This window comes from Cupressus sempervirens, chromosome 7, assembly GCF_028749045.1.
Source record: "Cupressus sempervirens isolate cs-2001-9-10 chromosome 7, ASM2874904v1, whole genome shotgun sequence".
NCBI lineage: Eukaryota > Viridiplantae > Streptophyta > Pinopsida > Cupressales > Cupressaceae > Cupressus > Cupressus sempervirens.
The window spans coordinates 448,353,507-448,378,990 of record NC_143124.1 but is presented as its reverse complement, the minus strand read 5'-3'; the positions used below and the strand labels follow the sequence as shown (position 1 = coordinate 448,378,990).

Below are 25,484 nucleotides of genomic sequence, written 5' to 3'. Positions count from 1 at the left end.
GAAGAGCTAGAGGAGATAAATGATTGGTTGTAGAGTGTGATTCAAAACGTTGATGCAAAAATATGGCACACAATCGAATCTAGAATATGCATCTCTCTACTATGAGTTTTTGTGGAAATTTGTTCTTGTTAATCATTACTGTCATCTTTAGTCTGACAATTTGACAGATGAACATGGCAAAATATGCATAATGGATTTTGCACAGAAAGTTTCATAGGGCTGCAACACTTTAGTCATCTGTTGTTTTTTTAGTTGCTTGGATTTTGAACAGTCAGATACTCACCAAATGTGAATTATCATAAAGAATATGCTAGTTACAATTAGTTGAAGTTAGAGGTCTAAAGGAAATTTTAGGTCAGTTACACTTTGGCCTTTGGGGCTCAAGTGAAAGGCCGTGTTTTCTTAATGTGAGAAATATTGAGCAGAACTCTGTAGGATTGTATATGGCCAACTGCAACATGTATGCTACTTCTAGATTGGGTAAAGTTTCTGCAAATTCTGATCAACCAATACTGAAATAATGATTTAGGTCTTGCTGCTAATTGATCTCCTTCTATACTAGGCTAAATGTTATTGTTCAGGAAATCTGAAATGAATTCTGAAATTATAATTTTATCTCTGATTTATATCCTTTGGAGTAGATTGCTAGAAGAATAGAATTTGGTACTTGTGTGTCTTCTATCCATAAACATGTTCCTATTTATACATAGACCAAGGGTCTTGTCTATTCATAAGACACATCCCTTCTAGGTTGGCCCTCCATGAATTAATCCCCTTTCATAACAAATCGGCAGCCTTTACTAGTTAATAGTTAATTAGAATCAACTACAATAGTTATCTTTAAGTGACATATTAATATGTATTTATCATGAGGCAAATACAAGGAAACTTATATGCATATCGGATCTATCTGATTGAGAATATTTGGAGAAGTATTTATCATGAGGCAAATACAAGGAAACTTATATGCATATCGGATCTATCTGATTGAGAATATAAGAATATTGATATTATAAAGTTATAAGGATTTAACACTCCCTCTTAACTTGATATTATAAATGAGAGAAACATATCTAGCAACATAGTTTAAGCATAGAATTGTACTCTATATCCATTTGATTCTTCCATGCATGTAGTATCATGATACACATGACAGTTATATTAACAAACCTGTAATATGGATTATCACTAACACTTGTGATAACAGTATTACATGTAGCAATACATAGGATAAAATCTAGAGAATGATAAAATTCTTCCTTTATCCAAATTGTGAATCATAGGTACTATTAGGCCTATATCAGCATATGATCCTGACTTAAGATCTACCAATTCACAGGAGAAAATCTGGAGAATGATAAAATTCTTCCTTCATCCAAATTGTGATTCATAGGCATAGAAATGTCTATACCACAATGTGATCTTAAACTCATCTAGATTTGACAGTAGTTCTTTACTGTTCTACACATTATCTAAGAGATCGTCATCTCTCATAATGTCTTTTATACAAGTGTTCATTATCTCAGAGATTGTCACCTCTCAATAATGAATACAAACGGTGAAACCCATAATAGTCAATAGCCTGACAATACAAATTATTTTATTAATAATTTAAAGAATACAAATATTTTATAATTCAACCATACCAATTCTTTTCCTAAAGTGATCTATCTTCACTCGTGAGAGAGGTTTGGTAAGAATATTTGCTGTTTGATCTGCAGTGCAAATGTATTCTAATTTTATAGTATTCTTGTCTACCATATCTCTTACATAATGTTAAGGAACTTCAATACGATTGGACTTGTCATGGAAAGTTGGATTCAGAGAAAGCTTGATGAAACTCTGATTGTCACAATGAATAAAGTAGGATTCATGGGTTGACCAAATCATCTCACAAGTAACTTTTTAAGCCAAATTGCTTCCCAAGAGGCCATTGCTGCTGTAATGTATTCAACTTTTGTGGAACCCTGAGCTATTGATGACTGCTTTTTGCATATCCATGATATCATTGCTGATCCTAAACTGAAACATCATCCTGAAATGCTTTTTCTATTATTAACACTTCCACCCCAATCTGAGTTTGTGAATCCATGTAAGTCCAAGTCAACTTTCTCATATTTGAGACCAAGGTTAAGAGTGCCTTGTATCTCATAATGTGTTTAACTACAACTAGGTGAATCTCCTTTGGCTCACACATAAACTGACTTAAAGCATTAACAACATAGCAATATCAGGTCTTGTATTTACCGAGTACATAAGAGACCCAATCATCTGTCTATAAAGAGTAGAATCTATGGAGGGTGATTCTGCAGCTGCTTCCTTAAGTTTGTGTAGGTTAGTCTCCATTGGAGAAGACATAGGTCTACAGTTCCACATTCCAAATCTCTTCAAGATGTTTAATGTATACTTCCCTTGATTAAGTATGATGCTATCAGAATCATGCCATACTTCCAGTCTTAGGAAGTAATGAAGTAGTCTTAAATCTTTCGTTTCAAATTCGCTGATTAGATCTTTCTTGCATTGATATATAAGATGATCATCACCTGTTATCAGTAAATCATCAACATATGGTATCAATATTATCATATTATCTTTATCCTTTTTATAATAGAGAATTGGATTAGCTTCATTCTTTGAGAATCCTAACTGGTGAGATACTTATCAATTCTTTCATACCAGGCCCTTGGAGCCTGTTTAAGTCCATAGACAGCTTTCTTGAACCTACAAACAAGAACTTCAGGGTTATGAGTTTCAAATCCTTCAGGTTGCTCGAAATATACCTCTTTTGTAATTTTTCCATTCAGAAATGTTGTTTTTAGATCCATCTGATGTATTTTCCATCTCTTCGATGCTGCAATAACTAGGACTTCTCAATGTTTCTTCATAGTCAATTCCTTCTTTTTAAGAGAATCCCTTGGCTACAAATCTGACTTTATATTTTTCAATGCTACCATCAACAACATGCTTGATTTTAAATATGCACTTAGAAGAAACATCAGATTTTCCTTAAGGTCTAGGAACAATTTCCCAACCATCATTCTTAATGATGGATTGATATTCTTCCGTTATAGCATCCTTCCAAGTTGTATTTTTAATAGCATTTGAAATTGGTTGGTTTTGATTTAGATAAATCACTCATGTTTACTGCATAAGTAGAAAATCTTTTGGGTCTTTTGTTTTCTCTGAAGGTTCCAGATGGTGTAGTGAAGTCTTGTGCTTCCTCTACTGTCTTAATGGCCCAAAGTGGTTTTTTCTTTGGATTTTGAGTATCCTCAAGATTAAGGTTTTGAATTTCATCTTAAATTTCTTTAGTGTTCTCCCTTTGAAACTCAAATTTAGTATTTTCTTCAGAATTAGGTAAGGGAGAGGGATCTTCAGAATTTAGGGCTCTTTTGAATGCTAAATCTTCTTCAAATATTACATCCTTATTAAGTTCAATATTTTTCTGACCAGGTATGAAAATCCTATATGCTTTAGATGTTTCAGTATACCTGACAAAAATACCTTTCCTCCTGGAGTGTTCTAACTTAGTTCGCTTTTCTTTTGGAACATGTATATATACTGGGTACCCAAATATCCTAAGATGGCTTATATTAGGTTTAACCCTAGTAAAGACTTTTTTAGGAGTTTTCTCTCTAAGGTGGGAGTGAGGACTTCTGTTTTGAATATATACAACAGTACAAGAGGCTTTTGCCCAAATATAATATTCTAAATTTTGATCAAATATCATAGCTCTTGTTGCTTCTATAATTGTTCTATTCTTCGTTTCTGCTACCCTGTTTTGTTGTGGGTTATAAGGAACAATATACTCTCTCTTAATTCTTACTTCTTTACAAAACTCTTTAAACACATATGAAGTATCTTCCTTTCCCTTACTAGTCCTAAGAGTTTTAATTTTGTGTCCTGATATGTTTTCAGTTAAGGTTTTGAATTCTTTAAATCTCTTAAAGATTTCTTTTCATTCTTTACATTTTAAGAAGTAAATCCAAGTTTTCCTGGAGAAGTCATCTATAAAAAGTATATAGTACCAAAATCCTCCAAGAGAAGGAACAAACATAGGTCCACATAAATGTGAGTGGACTAATTTCAAAACATTGTTAGTTTTCCTAGTGCTATCATAAAATGCACTTTTGGTGTTCTTACCCAAAGCGCATCCTTTGCATATGCTTGAATGATCTTTATTCAACTTAGGTAAACTAGTAACCATCTACTCCATAGTCGATAAGGTTTTGAAATTTAGATGTCCTTGCCATATTTTTTATATATTAGTAGCTTCATGAATTAAGGCTTTAATAAGTTGACTAGGTTCTGTATTTAATTCATACAAGTATCTCTTTCTTTGACCAATCATTTTTGATTTCTTAAATGATGAGTTCTTAGACCAGGTCAATACTTTACTGCCCATGAATGCAACATTATGTCCATGATCTTCATGTGCTGTAACAGAGATTAGATTCCTTTTTATTCTTGGTACATAGAGTACTCTTTTGAGATGTAGAGGACTACTTGATTTCAGTTTCAAGGTGCAATTCCCAGTTCCTTTGATTGAATGAGTTGAATCATCACCGATGGTAACTTCGCCATCAACTTCTTCTGATATAGAGTCTATTGCTTCTTTGCATCCTGTAATATGTTGAGATGATCTACTATCAATCACCTATGCTTTGTTTGATACTTCATTTGATAGTGCAGAATACAATACACGATTCTCAGGATCGTAGTTATCTTCTTTCCTAGTAATGTTTGTACAATTTACTTGCTGCTTTGTATTCTCAAGGCAATTAGATTTGTAGTGTCCAAATTTTTCACATTTGAAGCATTTTATTTTGGATAGATCTTCTTAGGTTTGTCATTCTTTTGATTACTTTTCTTCTTCTTGAAGTGCTTCTTCTTACTTTTATAGGAATTTGTGTTGAGAACATGAAGTTCTTCACATTTAGTTTTCAACTTTCCCCCTTTCTTAAGTTTTCTAGATTCTTCTTGAAGACAATCTCCCTTAAGTCTATTGAAGTCAGAAAGATTGTCTCTAGCACTTACTCCCTGTGCGAATGTTTCCCATGAATCTTGTAACCCATCTATAGCCATAAGTGCAAGTTCATCTCTTAGACTAACAACCCTTAAGAAGCAAGAATTCATAGATTCTTCCTTCTTTATCTGTATATGATTTAGTTGCCTTTTTAATGCAAGAGTTCTAGTTGCATTATTAACCTAATGCATTTAATAATGCATTCATTGTATTAAATGTTGTTTGATGTTTCATTAGCATAGGTACTATTTCATTTTTCACTCCATCTAATATGATTTGCATGGCTTTCCTATTTCCTTTACTCCATATAGTTTTATTAGGTTCAACATCAGGTTGCTTGGGTGCTTTATCAACAAACTATTTCACATCATTGTTTTCAAGAATCATCATAATTTTGAATTTTCGAGCAAGAGAGTGTTCTTTCCCATCAAACCTGTTCCCGTGTTTGATTGTGCTTGCCATTGAAGATAGAAGGATGTTGCTAGATATTCTAAGTTTGATTGTCAATTTGCAGAGCCTAGGTTCGACTACCATAGCTCTGATACCATGTAAAGTTTCTGCAAATTCTGATCAACCAATACTGAAATAATGATTTAGGTCTTGCTGCTAATTGATCTCCTTCTATACTGGGCTAAATGTTATTGTTTAGGAAATCTGAAATGAATTCTGAAATTATAATTTTATCTCTGATTTAAATCCTTTGGAGCAGATTGCTAGAAGACTAGACATTGGTAATTGTGTCTTCTATCCACAAACATGTTCCTATTTATACATAGACCAAGGGTCGTCTATTCATAAGACACATCCCTTCTAGGTCGGCCCTCCATGAATTAATCCCCTTCCATAACAAATCGGCGGCCTTTACTAGTTAACTACTAGTTAATTAGAATCAACTACAATAGTTATCTTTAAGAGACATATTAGTATATCTCATAAGACGCCGATCATGTTGCTTGGAGATGTATTTATCATGAGGCAAATACAAGGAAACTTAGATGCATATCGGGTCTGTCTGATCGAGAATATCAGAACATTGATATTATAAAGTTATAAGGATTTAACAGATTGGTTTTGAGTTCAAGAATATTTGGAAGATTTTGCATGTTGTCTGAAAATGCTTCTTGATGTACAATATAGTTCTCTTTGAATTATAGGATTTTAGTTGTAATAGAAGTTTCATGTGTCAATATCAATTGAGAAAATAAAAAACATTTCAAGATTCTTAGATTTAAATTCAGGATTTCTTTTTTGTTCTTGTTGTATTTGATTTCGATTTTATCTTTTCTTGTTTTCGATCAGAAAGGTTCTACATTTTATAATTCTGTATATTTAAATTTTAAGCACAAGTAAAACAATCAAGAACCACAGGATAAATATTTAATATGTTCTTAAATCAATGTCAGCGTATAGAAATCACACAATGAGTGCAGAAATAAAGATTATCTGCAAACTACATTTGTCAACAGAAGGATTTCTTCGAACATTGAAAACAAAGTATAATTGCAATACTGGACTTCTAATCCCCATGATCTTTGATCATGTCTATCATCTGACCTGAACTCAACTCCTCCGCATTCCCCAATAAATATTTGAATCATCTCATAAAAATACAAAGGTCAATATGAATGATAAATCTGGCCAGAAGAATTGTACCTTGAAGTCTATGGGTTGGTGTATGAGCACACTTTTCTATTCTGATGTGCCATGCTGTATAATTAATGCTCTGAGTCTGAATATAAAGTTGGCATTATAATCCATTGGACTTATTCCTAAAGTCAGTTGTCAAATTAGACATTGTTCATACTATTTACCATATTCATGAAGGTCCAAGCAGGAAAGGTGTTTTATATTTCTGATACTCTCCCTGCATGCTGTTCTGAGGGCTAATTTTCCTCATTTATTTTTTTAGGGGCACATTCCAATCTTCCCACGCATCTTTGGCCATGAGGCAACAGGGTTAACTAATTAGACCCTACTCATATTTTTATTGATCATGGGCTTGTTTTCTTCTTATTGACACTGTTTAGTAATTCAAATATTCCAATATATCTGTTTTTCAATTCTAACAATGAATGAGAATGCAGGATCATTGAAAGTGTTGGAGAAGATGTAATTGATCTACATGAGGGTGATCATGTGCTTACTGTTTCTACCGGGAAATGCAAGGAGTGTACTCATTGTAAATCTGATAAAAGCAACATGTGTGAAACTTTAAGAATGGAAAGAAAAGGTGTCATGCACAGTGATCAGAAAACCCGATTTTCTATAAATGGCAAGCCTATTTATCACTTTTGTGCAGTTTCGAGCTTTAGTGAGTACACCGTTGTGCACTCTGGGTTCATTGTTAAATTGAGCTTAGATGTTGCCTTAGGAAAAATATGCATGCTTGGCTGTAGTGTTGCAACAGGTACGAACTGATTAATCCTTTACTGATAAGCTGACAAAAAATATGTATCTCGAATTAAGGATGATGGTACTCTGAATATGATATCAAAGCAATTGCAAAGCATGTTGTAAATAGGAGGGCTGCTTAGATGCAGTCCTCGAACAAACAGACTAAATTCTCTCTTGGAGACAGGTTAGTTTTCCTTTAAAGATATTGCTCTACAAATTTTTCTAGATTGTGTTAAATACTTATGATATCATAAGCTCTGGACCAGTAAAATCTTGTCATTTGAAATATCCCAAACCGGATATTTACTCGTTCTTACCCAAAATCTGTTCAGAACTAAACATATGCAGATGTATTAATCAACACCAGTAGAAACTCCAACTGATATTTATCCAGCTTCTTTTTGAATATAGTATTCAAAACTCAAACATAGGCAGATGTAATATGATACAACAATAAAACCAAAAGATTCTCCACAAGATAACAATACATTCTTGTCAAAATAATATTCAGTAATTCAAACATATAAAATGCATTACAAATCAATAGCATAGAACCAGTAAACTTTCATAAAACTTCTTAAACCAACGTTATTGCATTAGACAACAACAATACAATAAATGACTTCCAAAATCCAATCCTAAATACAGCTTCATAGTCAGATTGGAAAACTTAAGAAAAGAACCTGTAAGCACATGCGAGACACTTGATGTGATGCCTTCGAGGACAATGGGTTTGTGTCCATTGTCTGCCGGCAAGAGGGGCTACATCCTCATGCTAGCTGAAAGCTGAAGCTTTCCTATTACTCTCCCAAGAGAACTGAAATTTGAATAATAAATCCAAGCATGCCAAATAAAAGAGTCTCTTCTCCTCTAATTCTCACAGCTGTGACTCTTCAACTTCCCTTCTGGCTTTTTGTCTTATCTCTCCTTGTCATCTTTAGCCCACTTTGAAAATAAAAAATGACCTTTTATAATAAGAGTCCACGCTTTCATAGTCAATTTTAATATCATATAAATGTGTCCTTTAATATTTCTAATGTCCCAAAAAGGGGACATTACAAATCTCCCCTCCTTAAAATTGCTTGTCCTCAAGCAATCAGTACCACAATCCCATACGAATCTGCAAGTAGCTTTGTAGCCCAAATTGAAAACAAATCCGTCTATAATGCGAAGTAAGATGCCACACTCCAAACCATTTGTCAACTAGATCCTTGGATCCCATATAACTCCATGGAAAAACGCTGCACCTCTAAGTTGTACAATTTTGATCATCACTGCATCTAGCCTCAAACTGAATAGGATTACAACCGAGTCCTCAACAAGCCATAGGTACATACGATCAACACTTGGATCCCAAACCTTGTTGTCATAACCCCCTGATATGATAAGATATAAATGTGTCCAGAAGCTAAGTGTACCTCAGTAGGTTGTAACAACCCATCCTAAATCGATGATGTAGGGAACGAGTTGCCCAAAAGCTGAAATCAACACTAAGGATGCAAAGATAATACTACCATCATTGCTCAAAAGAATCCGTAAATACATAGGGGTGATGAAAAAGAATGAAGCTGAAAAAACATTCCCTATGATCAACACATAACTCTCCTCAATCTTCCACCAGGACCTGTTTAACTGCTGAAATAAGAAATCCACCCATCCTATATATAAGTTAGAATTTGGAACCATGTAAAGGTTGCATGAAAGAGGGGCAGCCGTAGTCACTTCACCACACCAATACTGTGGCCAAGGTTCGTTGCTAAAAACTGTAGCTTGATCCAAATCTTTGAAGTCAAGGTCATTCTCTTCTTGGAAATCAAGAGGAACTCTCTTCTCTACCTCAAAAAGTGGGTTATTAGAAATCCAAACAACATCTACCTCAAATAAAGGGTTGTCTATAAGTTGAATGTGATCTGAAGTTTTGGAACTTGGTCGTTTGGGGCAACTATCCAAATCATATGTTTGCTAAATGCTATCAAGTTCATTAATCACCTCTAGGAAAAATTCCGGCCTCTCTTTATCCTCATGTTCTCTTAAGTGATTTGTACTCCGAATCTGATTTTCTGCTTCCTGAAGGGAAACTTGAGCATCATCTAGTGCCTCACGAGTATCCTTAAGCTCTCTATTGAGCTCTATAATCTCATTCCTTTCTTTATTCAGCTGATCAACATATATTTCAGCAACCTTAACAATGTTATCCCTATCAGAAAGCAAATACAAATAATCTGATTTCATAGTTTCAAGAGTTGTTTTGATCATTTGCAAATTAGAAACAAGCCATTCTTCTTCCACTCCCTTTTGAACCTTCTTGTAGAGATCCTCAACTATCTTGTGAGTGCTGTCATAATGTACCAAAGACACCACAACCATGTCTTCACTAACTTTCAATTGGTTCTTTAATGTATGCACTTTATTATCATCATGTTGGAACGGTTCATCGTCTTGCAGTATCGTCTCAGCTTGTTCCTCCAAATTCGTGTCATGGACATCGGAAATATATGGTTCATCACCTCTCTCAAAATCATAGGTATTCTTCCCTTTGTTCTCTTGATTTATATGCAAAGGCCCAAGTTTTGCCATGTTATCATTTACATATAAGGGCTCATCATACAAGGACCTCGACCTGCTATTACCTCGAGTGAAACCTATCTCATCAATCTGCCTATCAAAGCTAACCTCCAATTCACCAATGAAGAAACTTACACCCTGTGTAACAACTTTTGTGTGATCACGAAATGGCTACAAATCAATGGTGGTTGACTGTTCTTCTTTTTCAAGATCCTTCATTAAATGATTTTGGCTTGCTAGAAGTTCTTCATACAAATTTTTGCACTAGTCTTTTTCAAGGCGATCCTGAACCAATTCAAAGTACCTTCTTTTTGCCATATCCGTCTTATCTTGCTGTTCTAGATGAGGCTCCAAGTAATCGCTGAACGGTAAATCATTTTGGATTTGGGTAAGAAGTTCTCTATACTCCCTATAAATGTCGAGTATTTCTGCTCTTACATCGGATTCAAAATTCTAGGTTAATTGCTCTTGTGGCTTCATATTACCCTTCCTGATTTTATCCAAATCTTCCCCATTGCTGAATGTTGTTATCCTATTACTGTTAGTCTAACAAACAACTATATTCTGCCCCAGAATTGCCTTGATGTTTCTTAAACCTCTAACTTTTGTATATTGGCATTAGGTCATTTGTTTTTGCAACAATTTTGAATAATTAGGAACTTGTTAATAAGCAAATATTTGCCCATAGACTCAATTCGATAGTGTAATCGGTTCTATTCTTCGTAATATGAATTCTACAACTTAGAATAAAACATTGACCTTTATGAAATCCTAACACTGACCACCCAAAATGACTTCATGGATTTTGAATACTGAATATATCCAAAGTTGGGGTGGTTATCTAATCCAGATTACACAGAATAACACTTCTTTTTAAACATCTTAGCCAGAAGAGGACTGTGGTCAGCTTTAATAAATCTCCAGGAACATGTCTTTAGCAATCTTACAAAATTCATCAATCCTTCCAAATTGACTATCACCTAGCTGTAATGATGGCTTTGGCAAACCCCTACAAAACTAAGCATTGACAAGAATCGAAAAACTTTCTGCTATAGGTGAGGTGTAAAACTTCTGAATGAAAAATGTCAAATAGGCCTGCTTCTAAATTGGTGCTTGCAGAGTCACACATATAGAGTGCCTGTTCCAACATGCGATGGATCCCCAAAACTAAAAGGAAACTTCCAGATATTCCCCTTCGAGACCACTTGTAGTGCTGTGTGAGCAATTTACTTGACTCTTTTCAATCTCCCGTGGCTGCATATAACTAGGTATCCGTAGATGTTATAATTTCTTCAATTGTATCATATTCCGCTGTTGTATTTACATTCCAATCAGTCTCATTCAAAGATATCTCTTTCTTAGATGTTGTGTACAATGACAAAACCTTGGAAGCTGAAGCCTCATGATTGACAGAAACTTCAAGAACTGAAAGACCAACATGAATATCTCTTAGATTTGCAAGCACATTGTCGGAAACTTTCCCTTCTATATGTGCATGTTTGATGAATGCATGATAGTATTCTAATGCTTTCTTAATATTATCACCACATAGAATTTCCACAATCTCAACAAATGTTGTTGGGAGTGTTTTGGCCACCTTCGGGAGTTCCAACCTGATGTTCTTCCCTTGTAAGCAACTTAATCCAACCACAAATACAACACAAAGACTGCGTTCCGCAATTACTTAACGACAAGTGTGTTGACGTTTCTTCCGCAAGCAATAATGGGTACAAAGCACTCGTTACCAAAATTTCTCATTGTTAGTTGTTTTGTTTCCCCTTTTTTTCTTGTTCCATTTTTTTGGAGGCATCTAGAATCATTACAGGATACTACCAGATGCAAACAAGACACTTGTGTGGGCTCCTCCTTCAGTTATGTACTTGATTGTCGCATGTACTCACAACTGTCGTTACATTTCACAAAACGTTAGTGATACTAATTTCCATTCACCATTTGTCGATTGCCGAGATTGTAAAAGGATAAACTACAATATTCTGCCGTTGATTGCGGATCACCGAGATTGTAAAAGGATAAACAGATTGTCCACTGTCGTTGAGTGTCTCCTGCAACCAAATATATTTGCCTTAATTGTGGATGCTTGATTGTAATCCACCCGCAACATGAGAGATTATACTGTTAGTTGTTACTGCTCCCGCTGCGTGCTTGGCACTGGAATGTTGGTGTAGGTGATGTGACCATTCACCAGTTTGAACTCAGACTCCTGCATATCCCGCTACCAATTTTGCTGTTAATTGTTTCTCTCCATTGTCTGTTACGTTCTAGTTAGGACACTTTGCCATTTGGTGTTGTTCCTGTATAGTTCTCACCTCCTTAGTGCCGTTTGTGGATAATACTGACTCCACGAATATTGATGCGACTTCTAAATCTGGAAGTCACGTTTTCATTCTTTACAGGAAGGTGCTCCAACTGTAAATTCATATGGCTGAACAATTGCTCTATTTCCAGCCAAAAGTTTGGATTCATGACTAGAAAGGATAGTGAGACCTTGATATACACTATCAAAGTGCACCAACATAGTTGACCCCCTATTCTTTCATATCATAGTGTTTGATCCCATCACCTCTTCATGCATTTAGTAGGAGTTGATGAAACAACAATAGGAGCCAAGAATCTTATGTAAGCCAAAACACCTGTATAAATTTATTCCACCATTGCTGAAAGGAATATTAAGAGACGCCTACACACACACCAAGAGTGGCAATACCAGATGAAAATTTGAAAGCACTAGGCCTGATGATGCAATATTAGAGTTTCAACTATATCCTTATTTTGCCTGTGGTCATAATATTTCCATCCACCATGAGACTGTTTATTAAATTTCGAGGAACAAAATATCATTGGGACGATCAATCTGCCCACAAAGATAGAACTCTTTTTAACAACCTTCTGTCTCAAGGAACTTCATAACCTTGTTGTTTTCAGCACAAATATTTCTGGCTTTTCCCAATTTTGATAATTTCTTCAAGTAATCTCATGGGTGGCTAGGAAAATCAGCTCTAGTAATTATTTTTTGAATAGACCTCATAGGATGGCAAGATTTTTAGCTCTGATACCACTAACATATCCCAAACCAGATATTTACTCGTTCTTACCCAAAATTTATTCAGAACTAAACATATGTAGATGTATTAATTGAAACCAGTAGAAACTCCAACATATATTTATGTAGCTTCTTCTTGAATATAGTATTCAAAACTCAAATATAGGCAGATGTAATATGATACAACAATAAAACCAGAAGAATTTGCACAAGATAAAAATACGTTCTTTTCAAAATAATATTCAGGAATTCAAGCATATAAAATGCATTACAAACCAATAGCATAGAACTAGTAGACTATCATAAAACTCATTCAAACAACGTTATTGCATTATACAACAGCAATACAGTAACTGGCTTAAAAGATCCAATCCTAAGTACAGCTTCATAGTCAGATTTGAAAACTTAAGAAAATAACCTGTAAGCACATGCGAAACACCTGATGTGACGTCTCCGAGGACAATGGGTTTGCGTCCACTGTTTGCTGGCACGAGGGGCTACGTCCTCATACTAGCTGAAAGCTGAAGCTTTCTGATTACTCTGCCAAGAGAAAACTGAAATTTGAATAATAAATCCAAGCATGCCAAATGAAAGAGTCTCTTCTCCTTTTATTCTAACAGCTGTGACTCTTTGACTTCCCTCTTGACTTTTCATCTTATCTCTCCTTGTCATCTTTAGCCCACTTTGAATATTAATTTGACCTTTTATACTAAGGGTCCATGCTTTCATAGTCAATTTTAATATCATATAAATGTGTCATTTAATATTTCTAATGTCCCAAAAAGGGGACATTACATCATTGAAATAAGTAATCCATATTTTAACAACTTATGTGCCCCTATGCGAAAGTAGGAATATATAAATTAATAACTCTATCAGGTTATGTTATGGCAGAACTATTTACTTTTATTTGGCTTCGATTGCATGCAGCAGTTTGTATCACTACTAAACGAATTTTATTGTTCATCTATGACAATGACCTTTGTCAATCTATAGTGTCTTATACTCTTATTTTCTTGTTTTTCTAGTCTCTTTGTAATGTGCATTTTAAATTTTGTCTTTTAAACTCTGCTCAGGGCAGCTCAGGTTGCAACCTTGGATATGATCTAGCATATCACATATAGATCATCGGAAAGCCTACTCATTTCTTTGTTTTTTACTATGAGGGTCTAAGAATGTCTAATCACTTAGGCTTAGTTATGATTTTTATTTTCTAATTTCGCTCTGAATTTTACTATCATTCACAGTAAGATACTGAAGATTAATTTATTTTGAAATGGTTTGCTTGCAGAAAACTATAAAATGTCTTTCGGGAAATGCATCGCTATAGTAGATTAAAAAAGTTTAAAGCACAATTCAGATGAAAATAAGAACTAAGAAGGCACAATTCAGATGAAAATAAGAACTAAGAAGGCAATACTTGGATGGAGCTTGTCAAAAGAAATTTAAAAAACTTTGGAATTAAATCGTTCATTATCTATGGCTTTACAATGTAACCATGTCTCTGTAAATTGGAAACATCCACTTCTGAATTATTGCACTGCATATTATCATATTTTGTAAGTGAGTTCATGTTTTCTATAGGATTTGGAGCAGCATGGAAAGTAGCTAATATTGAGGCAGGATCAACTATTGTAATTTTTGGCCTTGGAACAGTAGGCTTATCTGTAAGTGCAAACTACAAAGAACCCAGATATAAAGGCTGTGAAATTTATTTGACTCCAAATAAAAACATTCTAAAATTGTAAGGCTTTCTTAGTACATTCTTTTTTTGGCCATTAAATACTTGGATGCTGTATTCTTGTTTGAAAAAACAGGTGGCTCAAGGTGCAAAATTAAGAGGGGCATCTCAAATTATTGGTGTTGATATAAATTCTGAGAAGTGTGAAAGGGATAAGGTCTTCTGTCATACATTATATTAATGTCCCGTTTTCTGTCTTGTTTTAATATTATTGTTAGTTCGGAATTCAGAAAAAATATAGATTGTGAGTCTGCGCTGGGCATCATTTCCTTTGTGCAGGAAAGGCATTTGGCATTACTGAATTTATTAATCCTAATGACTACAAGCAACCAAGTCAATAGGTAACCTTCTAAGATAAGATGTGAATTTGGAGTGCATTCACTCAACACTCGTGTATTTCAGAAAGAATGACTTTTTGATTTTGGATCAATGGAAATTGCTGCAAACAACAATAAGAACAAATAATAAAGTCAGAATTTCTGGGGCTAGGTATCCTGATATTCAACTAAGCCCAAGAACAAAAGCTGATGATACAGATGGAGGCATACCATATATGTAGAGAGAGTGTTCTCATCACAAATTGGATAAAGATACTGAATTAGGGAAAATATCAAATGATAATTATAATAACAAGGTTCTTCGATGGAACATGTTGGCCATTAGTGGTGGTGATCTCAATATCTAAGCACAAACATTTCTCCTCAGTGTTGAATTGTGGACATGTAGGAGCATCTTAGATGTAAGAGCAATCTTGCATCACCCAAAAATATTTTTTATTTCAGTCTTTTCTATTTTAATAAGGACTAGTATATAGGGTGGTTGCTATTTATGGGAACTTGCTATTTTTAGTAAGTTTGTCATATGAGCTCAGAATGTTCTCATTTTCTACAGGAAGGTCCATTTTAGAGTTGTAAGCCTACCATAAAAATCTCATTGCTCAAGCATAAGTATCAAAGAAGTTATTGTGGATTTTCGGTAAAAATATTTGCAGAAAAATCTTTGTGCTCACCGTTGGAGGCCTTAGAGTGCCGAGATGAGGTCCGAAAACTTGACGAAAGGGCGCTAGCGCGGTTTCGAGAATGTAGATTAGGAGCTGGCATTTTCGAAAAGTGGTTATAATAGCCAATCGGAGCAACGGTTCGTGAGTTATGGCCTTTCAAAATTGGGCTACCCTAAATATCTAAAATAATTGTCCAAGATGTATTTGGCCGACTTTATATGTATTGTTAGGGTCTTTTGGCCCTAACTATTAAGTTTCAATGTCTAGAACCTCCTCGGGTAGCATAAAATTGCCTATTTAAGAAAGGCCCGAACCTTGTCTAGAATAGCTCTGGGGTGATAGTTCGTAGCTTGTCTTGCAAATTATTGTAATGAAGGTGCCCATGTGGGTTAGCATATTGTACTTGTGAATTCTGTAATTCCGCATTTGTGACGCAAATAAGAAGTTGATAATTTGTTCTTGCATTTGCTGTTCTTTTGTTGTTTCTGTTATGAGTTTATGGTATTAAGGGGACTAGCCTTCATCACTAACAAATAAAGGTGTTTTGACTCTGACACTCCCTTCCTCATAACTTCTCTCAAACATAGAATATCTTTGAATTCAATGAACTTGGCTTGTGAAAAGGCTTTAGTAGAGATGTCTGCAACTTCTTGAACATTACTTATTTTTATCCACAAAAGCCTACATTAATTGTTGAAACAAATGCTAATGGACCAAAATAGACTTGGCTTTGGCATCATGCACAAGATTATTTTCATATTGAACCACACTTTTACCTTAGTAATTCAACATAGAAGGCTGCTTGGTGCAGCTACCAAATGTGCATTGAATACATCTTCGATTTATTTATCAAATATAGAGTTCGACTCCTTTATCACATCTATGCATTGGTGTTTGTTGGAGTTGAGAAGATATCTATGTTGTATACTAATGCCTGGCTATACCGCAGTCATATTGCTGTAGCTGCATAGTTGTACTAGTTGAACACGTTCATCCTTGGCCATGTTTCTTATTGCTGCATTTACATTAATGCTTAGCATGGTACTGGTGGGCTTGGCGTGTGAGGGTATATAGGGTCTGTAACTTCAACTTGAATGACTTCTATTGCTGATACCAATTAGTTGAACCACCTAGTGTATTGAATGTACAATCTACAATCTTGATATTACCTTCTTTGGGGTGTTATTACATTGTTAGTGACGTGGATAGTAAGTTCCTAAGATTTTCACAGGAACTCATTAGGCTGAGTTGTATTGAGCTCACTCCTAGCAATAGCTGTTAGTCGCAAACTAACGGCGAAGTAGAGACAATAGGCAAGTGGGTTGAGGGTTATATGCAGAATTATGTGTCAGTATAACAAAAGCTTTGATCAAATGGTTGCATTTGGGTGAGTAGTGTAAAAATACCACCTACCACATGATTGTTAGGATGACTTAGTTCATGACATTGTTTGGGTGTTGTTGACGTGTGTTTCATGACCCACCAACACCAGAACAAAATATCGAAATGTCTTATAATCTCTTGATCAAAATCGTATGTATGCTAAGATTGCGAAAGATCATACAATGGATTCAAAGGTTCCTTTTGTGTCAGTTTGTGACCGTGGATAAGCTCAATGTTAAATGTGTTTTTCTTCTTATCATGAGGAGCCTTACTTTTGCATTTCTTAAGTTGATTTCACATAAAACTGGATGTGATAGCTATAAAAATATATTGCAATATGGTACTATTTTTTATTTTCACAAATACACGGGAAGCAAAGGGGAAAGAGTTTAGGAATTCTATTCTAATCCTAAGGGTAGTGGCAACAATAAATGATAGAAGTTAAACATCCATAAAAGTTGGGATAAAGCTAAATCTACGCAGAATGTCTTGGGTTATGTGCATAATATTTGAGAAAATGGAGTTCTCAAAGTCATCCTTTGTGAAATAGTTCAACTGAAAAAACCTTTCTAGCATACTTTTTAGGTTGTTTGCCATTAGTTCATTCTCATCCAACCTTAGTGATAATAGTGATGCAACTATGTTGTACTCTTCATTGAAATCAAAATACTTTATCTAACTAGTCTAATCTAAATGAGGGAATAAGAGAACAAGCAAGCACTAAGACACATCAAGTGATCACCAAACTTCAATGATAACTTCATTGACTCAATAGCTTATTGCAACAATCTCAAGATTCTGTCCTTTACAAATGAGAAATGAGGCCTTTATATAGTTTCTCGATTACGATGAGTGGCCTAGATCGAAATGAAATTAATGGCCCAGATTTTGCCACCTTAGTCCTTATTAAGGCTAGGGCAAGAAGAAAGAATCTACATTTAATAAGGGGTCCACATGGACTAATAAGGAGATAGCCACTTCCTTAGTGGAGTAATAAATACCCACTATGCAATAAATACACCTATGCCCATAATAGCCTATGTTTGACCTTGTCATTTGAATGCCTGGAATTTGCTGAATACATTCTCCAACTCGTCCACACTAATACTTGGCTTTGATTCCTATTTGAATTCATGGGTGTCATCTTTGGCTCAAACTTGTTGAAACAAATTTCCGAATCTGGCAGAATATATTGGGTTTTGTGCATAACATTTGAGAAAATGGAGAAGTTCTCAAAGTCATCCTTTATGAAGTAGTTCAACTGAAAAAACTTTTCTAGTATACTTTTTAGATTGTTTGCCATTATTTCATTCTCATCCAACCTCAGTGATAATAGTGATGCAACTGTATTGGATATCCCTTGCTGAATATTCTCAACTACCTTCTTTAATCGAGTAGATTCCTTGCTGAAATGCTAAAACATTTCCTTTTCCATGATTACTGCACTATCCTACTAGGCAAAGTGATATGCTTCTTTTTTGACCACTCCATCATCAGTCAACATCTATTTGGGAGTCTACATTAAATTCTGCAAGTGTGAGATCACCTCATCTCAATATATACATTCATCTTCCCACGACTCATCCATGCAATGTATCCTAGAAAGGACGACCGATGTCCTTTCATAAATTTGCACCAGATCTTTGTCAAATCTGTATGCCTTATTCTAGATTCCCTTTACCCAAGGTTCTGCATTATGAGAAATTTGTTTGATTCTTTCGATATCCTCCACTGGCTTAGTTGGAAAAGCCATAGAAGGAACACAAGCTTGACCTCTCATCGGATGAGATAGACTATTTAGATATTTGTACAAGGCTTTGTTCTCGCCTTCCATTTTTTGATATTTCACTTCTAGTTTTCTCATGTTATCTTTGATCACCTATGCAGAATCCTTGAACTCTTTAACTTCTTCTCAGGAGGCATGGCCTAGATCAAACTTTGTCACATTGTAATCATTAGTACTAATCTGATCCTTTGTCTTATCGACTGTAGACACTGCAAACACTAGAGTTCTAGATGTGGGCTTTCCTCTAATTCCCTTTGTAAACTTCTTGGCCTTCCCTTTCTCCTTTTGTTTGTTGACTTAGTTCAGTTTTTCATGCAACTTGAACTTTGTGTCAACCTCTTTCTGTTGACTCCTTTGCAACCTTTTCCTTAACCAATATAGAATGGTAACATCCCGATAATTCCAGGATGACAACTGCTCTTGCTTTTGTACTGCTCTCACATCAATCTCTTCCTCGACTATAAGAAGTTCTATAGTCATCTCGTGGGCCACCTCCTTTGTAATAGGAATGGTCATCTCTATAGTAGGAATTTTTGCTTCTTCCATTAGGAACCTCTATTTTCATCATTTCTCATTTTAAGAAAGCACTGAGACTTTCCTTAGTGGCAACATATTTCTCTCTACTTCTTCCTTGGGTAGTTTCTTGATAGACATTAAAACTTTCTGTCTTGCACTAGCTTGGTCGTGTGATCTTCTTGTTCTATCCCTTATTTTTGCTTGTTTCTACTTCCTTGGTGAAAAGACCTATCTCTTGTAAACACAGAGTACGAATGGGTGAAGACAAAGTAGTCCCCGACGTTTGCCTGTTTTTCTGGGTTCTTCAATATGAAGGTTAGGCCTACTTATCACTTGCTCTTCCTGAGCAACACCCTTTACTTTTCTTCTCTCGATGACCCTTTAATTTATATGTCAAAGCTATCCTTCAGAACCTTCAGTGCGTTGATCTATCAATCAAACCACCATTTTTTGTGAATTCTAGAACTGATGCAGATAATGAATTAATATCTGATATCTCCTGCCGTAACCAATCATATGGATTGATGGTCCTTTCCTTTTTTGGGTTGTATCGCATTTGGATCATATTCATATCCACTTCCATTTGATTAGGCATCTATAGGATCTTGCATGCTTTGATCATAGTGAATGACAACTTGGAACACACCCTCTTTCTGATCTCATTTTCATTTGCAGTGATGACCCAAAAATTCTTGAGGTGCATCTGGTGCTGGTTCTATAATGTCCCCAGTTGGGACCTTACATACTTTGCCCTCAAATCCCCAATTAGATTAATAAAGTGCACTTAGAAATGCAATATTTCTATTGTATAAAATTAATTGTAATTACTAATATTGTGGTTTGGACATTGTAAATATGGACATGATGGACAACTAACTGAAGAAGAGAATGGGTAGCCCTAAAAGCCTATATTTATTATGCTATATGGAAATGTACTGTGGCGACACTTTCCAATTCTCCTTCCTTGCTGATTCCATTAGCTTGCTGATTGTAATATAGAATCTTCCCTTCCTTTTTAGTCTACAATGAAGGCTATTATATATTCCTCCAATAGGCACGAGTATGAATTTGTTGCTGTTATGTTATCATTTATATTCTTAGTTTGTAATAATTGTACTTAGGTAAATACAGGGTATTTATATTTATTATAAATATATTCTATTATTATAACATGTTTAAGATTTATGCTCTCATTATATATATACCATACATCTTATGTGTAATAATATAATATTTGTATAATAATGATGTTAAAATATAAAATATCTTTATATTATAGTTTTTTTTTGAATAATAATATTGACTTTTTATTAATATCAATAAAAGTTTTACAAAAGATGCCACATTTCTTAGCAGACACAACCCAAAATAGGCTACAACCCAATATCATCTATAATCCACATGCATTCATCTACGACAGATACAGATCCATAAATAGATCATTAAAACAACAATCAAATTAAGAGAGCAACCAAAGGTCCTACATTTTGCCTCTAGCCTAGGTATGTGAATGAAGGGTCATATCAAAGGATGGTTCCTTCAACCTCTCCTTTTTCCTTTTAACAATTTGTCATCCATCTTCTACTCGAGCAACTTCAGTCTCCCAGCCAATAGAGCTATTCTAAGTGAACCACTCTTGATTCTCTACATTTGATACTTCCTGTTGGGCAAGTTCTTTCTTAGCTCTATTTATGTCATGCACTTGGGAACCCAACAACTTACGTTTCTCTCTGCCCTCAAGAGTACGCACACTAATATTATGTTGTAGTTCCCTTCCTGCTCCTATCAACATGGAGCTAGGTTTTCTTGGAAGCACCCCTTGCTAAGTGGACTGTGTATCATTTTGTGTCGTCTCTCCCATAACAATCTAGGAGAAGCTCTTTTGTTTCTTCCCTTTCTTCTTTACTGTATAATGTTGCAGAGTCACATCTTTCCACCACGAAACATCCTTCAATGGTCTCACTTTGCAACATTTCAGTCATATGACCAGTTTGAAAATAGATTCTGCATCTAAATAATATAGCTTCCTATCATTTAGAGGTATCAATCTTGATATTAACAGGAAATCGTTCAACAATATCCAGATATGTGCAAAAGTAGAGTGATATAGATTGGAGGAATCTCATCTACCTTCAAAAAGCATCCTAGAAAGACCCCAATGCCTCAAGACAAGTATCAAACCATAAATGAAGGGGAACTTTAGGGAGCCTTACCCAGATTGGAATTTTGTCAAACACTTCAGCAGTTGGGTTCCAAGGTTTCAACTTCAACGCTCTTCCCAATACCAAACCAAATCACATAGAATCTTGCTCCTATCCTGAATCTTTTAAAAAAATATAGTGAAGAAACCCTTAGCTGCAAGGTATATCTGAACCCGACTAGAGAGAATGGGCTCCTAGTTGTTAGCTATCCAGGTGCATAATTGCTGCAAACTTGGCCAAAGTCCTCTAAATCGCCCAATTAATCCCATCTTAGCAAAAAATGAAAGATTGTGAGTTAATTCTGTGTTTGCAGGCTCATCTAGAATCAATGAAAGCTCTTTGGTAAAATAAGTAAAGGCTATACCTTTGGTGGGACTGATATCTTATCGAATGCTAGCTATATCATGACAAGATGTGAATAGGACTGTAAATCTGCTTTGCTAGCTTCTTTTTCTCCATTTTTTGTGGGTCGAGCCTTGCCAAAAGCTCAGTGGTTGTATCCAAAACAATAATCTGCAATCCATGTTGTGCTACAATGGAAGGGGACAATATTGGGATAGGACTGCCCTATTCCAGGAGCACCCCTAAATCCAAAGTGGGCCTGATTCCTGCTAATTGCTTCGAAATGGAGGAAACCTCCATTTTGAAAGAAACCTTCTGCCACTGTAGTTGTTCCAAAAGAATGGACCTGTTATCTTTCAAATTCCCTCCTTACAATGGCAATCTTGGTTGTGCTGGCCTAGATGGAAGGCTTTACACGGTTTGGTGAGGCAAAAAAAGCCCTAGCCCCTGCCACAAGTATTTGAAATATCCTGTAGAGCCATTAATTGAGTATTAACAGAAAATAGCTAGGTATGTTATGTATTTATATTATTGTTATTTATCAAATACATTTATTTTAAATTTCAATAATATAATTGATTCGATAATAAATTATATTATATTTGAAATATGTGAGGTTTATTTTATCTATTGGAATGTTATTATTATATATTTATATGTAATTTTTGTATGTTGCTTAGTTTATTTATTATAATATTATAAATATTTTAATATAATAATAATAATAATATTTTACTATTATTATATTTGTTTATTACTAGGTCCTATCTAGGGAAGCAGTCATGGCAGTTCGCCTTTCCCAAAATTGCTTTTGCTCAGATCTGAACAAGATCTTCTGCCTCTGGTAAATGTCCTATCTCTTTGAAATCTGCCACCTCTTCAACTTTGTCTATGTTCTTTTCTCTTGTTCATTGTCTACTTAACTTTTATGGCAAATTGATAGCTTCTTCAATCTTAACCAAACTAATCTCATACTGTATAGATGTCCTCAAACCATTTAGGTATCTTGCAATTCTCTCAATGTCATCTTCCATATGTGCAGATCAGATATCCTGCTTATAAATTTTTTTGGTATAGTACTTCATAGTAAATTCTCTTTGCTTTAAATTCTGCATCTTCGTCAACAAACTAACTTGATAATCACCAGGCAAGAATTTACTCTTCAACGTATTCACCATCTTGTCCCATGACTTGATCTTTTTTGTTCCTTGCCTCTATCTATCTGTTTCCAAATATTCCCACCATAGTAATGCATGTCCTCAACTTAGTGCTAGCAATTTTCACCTTATTTGCATTTGTACTTTCATACTCAAAATACTTTTCCATCTTAGTAATTAATTAGGCAATTCATCTGAATCTAGGTTACCATCATATTTAGGAAAATTGAAATGTAATCTTGCATTATCTCTAGTTCGGGCTCTCAGGAATCTTTCACCCCATTGCTCAAGTACAGGTTCAACATCCCTTGCAATTGCTTCCTTAGTCTTTTCATCACTCAAATCTTTAATGGGTCTTCCTCTTCTTTGGGCAACTTCTACTGCTTCAAGTCTAGCAGCAATTTGTCTCAACATATCCATAACTACTGTATCCATAGTTTGCAAACTCAGATTCAAAAAGTACTTGGCAAGCCCAAAATTTTTAACTCAGAAAAAACTTGGCATATACTCAACAAAACTCGAGGAAAACTCGGCAACTCAGAAAGTCCTAAAATTTAAAATCTCTTAAAGAAACATATATTATTTTGTAGAATACAATTACAAAATGTATTAAATTAGTAATCGACATTTCAATAGAGAACATGTATAGTTTTATAGCACTGAAATGATGTGAAAAATGCATCTAATCCAATGTTTTTCCTACATCAACATTTTTAACTATGTTTTTTAACATCTATAAATACACAAGAGTTAAACTTGAGAGTACTCGCCCAACAGAAAAACTTGAGAGTACTCGGCAACTCTGAGAGTACTCGGAGAGTTTGCAAACTGTGACTGTATCTATATCTTTCCTTCCACGAACCATTTTGCTACGCTCTGCAATTATAGGTCAGGTCTCAATTCTGCCACCCCATGACTTGATCTTTTCCGTTCCTTGCCTCTGTCTATTTGTTTGCAAATATTCCCACCATAGTAATGCACGTCCTCAACTTAGTGCTAGCAATTTTCACCTTATTTGCATTTGTACTTCCATACTCAAAATACTTTTCTTAGTAATTAATCAAGCAATTCATCTGAGTCTAGGTTACCATCATATTTAGGAAAACTGAAATGTGATCTTGCATTATCTCAGTTTGGGCTCTTAGGTATCTTTCACCCCGTTGCTCAAGTATAGGTCCAAGTTGACTAGGGTAAACTTTAAGAAACCCCCCTCCAAAAAAAGATATACATTATTGGCGAATCTTTCATTATTTTGAAAAACCAAATTATTTTTATCGGCGAATCTATTTTAAATATTATTTACGTTGGCGATTATTTTGGAATCATAATTTTTTAGTAGAAAATATTGGCAAATCTCAATAATAATGGGAAGTTTGCTAATCATGATGGAATATTACAAATCAAAATTGAACATGTTTTATCTCATGGAAATTATGAGGATAATTACATTATATTTTAAATCAATAGTGAAAACTAAATATTTGTAATATATACCTAAAGTAACTAATAATTATGATAATTATTGGTGAATTAATTTTAATTTCTTCTATAATATATAATATTTAGGTGAATCAAATCTAGTCATGTATCAAATATTGTCGTTTAAATTTTTTAATAAAATAAATTATTGAGCGATTTAAAATATTTTAGAACTAAATTTAATAAAAAATTGGTGATTTAGGTTGCATTAAATTTTAAATTATTAGCCAAATTATTAGCAAAAATTTATAAAATTTGCAAAATTACAAATATTCACCACTAAAAAACACCCTATGTTCAACATCCCCTGGAATTGCTTTTTTAGTCTTTTCATCCCCTACATCTTTAATAGGTCTTCGTCTTCTTTGGGCAATTTCTACATCTTTATAGGATCTATATGATGAGATTTTATCATTGACATTTTGGTTGTAGTCTTGTGTGATTGTTCAACTTAAGATCTCTCTTTGGCTAAGAGGGAGTGTTGAAGATTGTAGCTATGATAGAGATCTTTATCTCTGTAAATATAGTCGTTATTACCGTTGTTGTCACCTTTAGCTGAAAAAGACACTTATGTTGAATTGTAATATTAAATGTATTGACATGTGTGCGTTGAGGCATGGAAATTCGAAGAGTTGTAATTGTAATTGTTATAAAGAGTTGTTTTGGGAAATTGGAAAGACCTTCGGTTGGAATGTGAAGAGTTTCTCCTTAAGTCATATATATCCATCAAGTGATAGGCATTTGTACACTTGACCTTTTATGATAAATAAAATGATATTTTTTATTGTGTGGTTGGGTTTTTCCCTTCATTCTGGAAGGGGTTTCCTAGGATA

General features: G+C 34.7%; 1 protein-coding gene across 2 annotated transcripts in view; it reads left to right on the top strand.

The window, feature by feature from the left end:
- LOC149547508 (alcohol dehydrogenase-like 6) overlaps positions 1-25,484 on the top strand; it is a 155,307-nt gene that overhangs the window by 81,995 nt on the left and 47,828 nt on the right. Inside the window, exons 3-4 of one of the 2 annotated variants that reach the window (XM_089791671.1) lie at positions 6,936-6,982; positions 7,111-7,645. The exons of the other annotated variant lie outside the window; for it this stretch is intronic. Of the exons in view, the coding sequence (XP_089647797.1) occupies positions 6,936-6,982; positions 7,111-7,444 (381 nt within the window). The 3' untranslated portion in view covers positions 7,445-7,645. Of the gene's footprint in view, positions 1-6,935; positions 6,983-7,110; positions 7,646-25,484 lie in introns of those variants that run through there. 2 annotated transcript variants of the gene reach the window in all.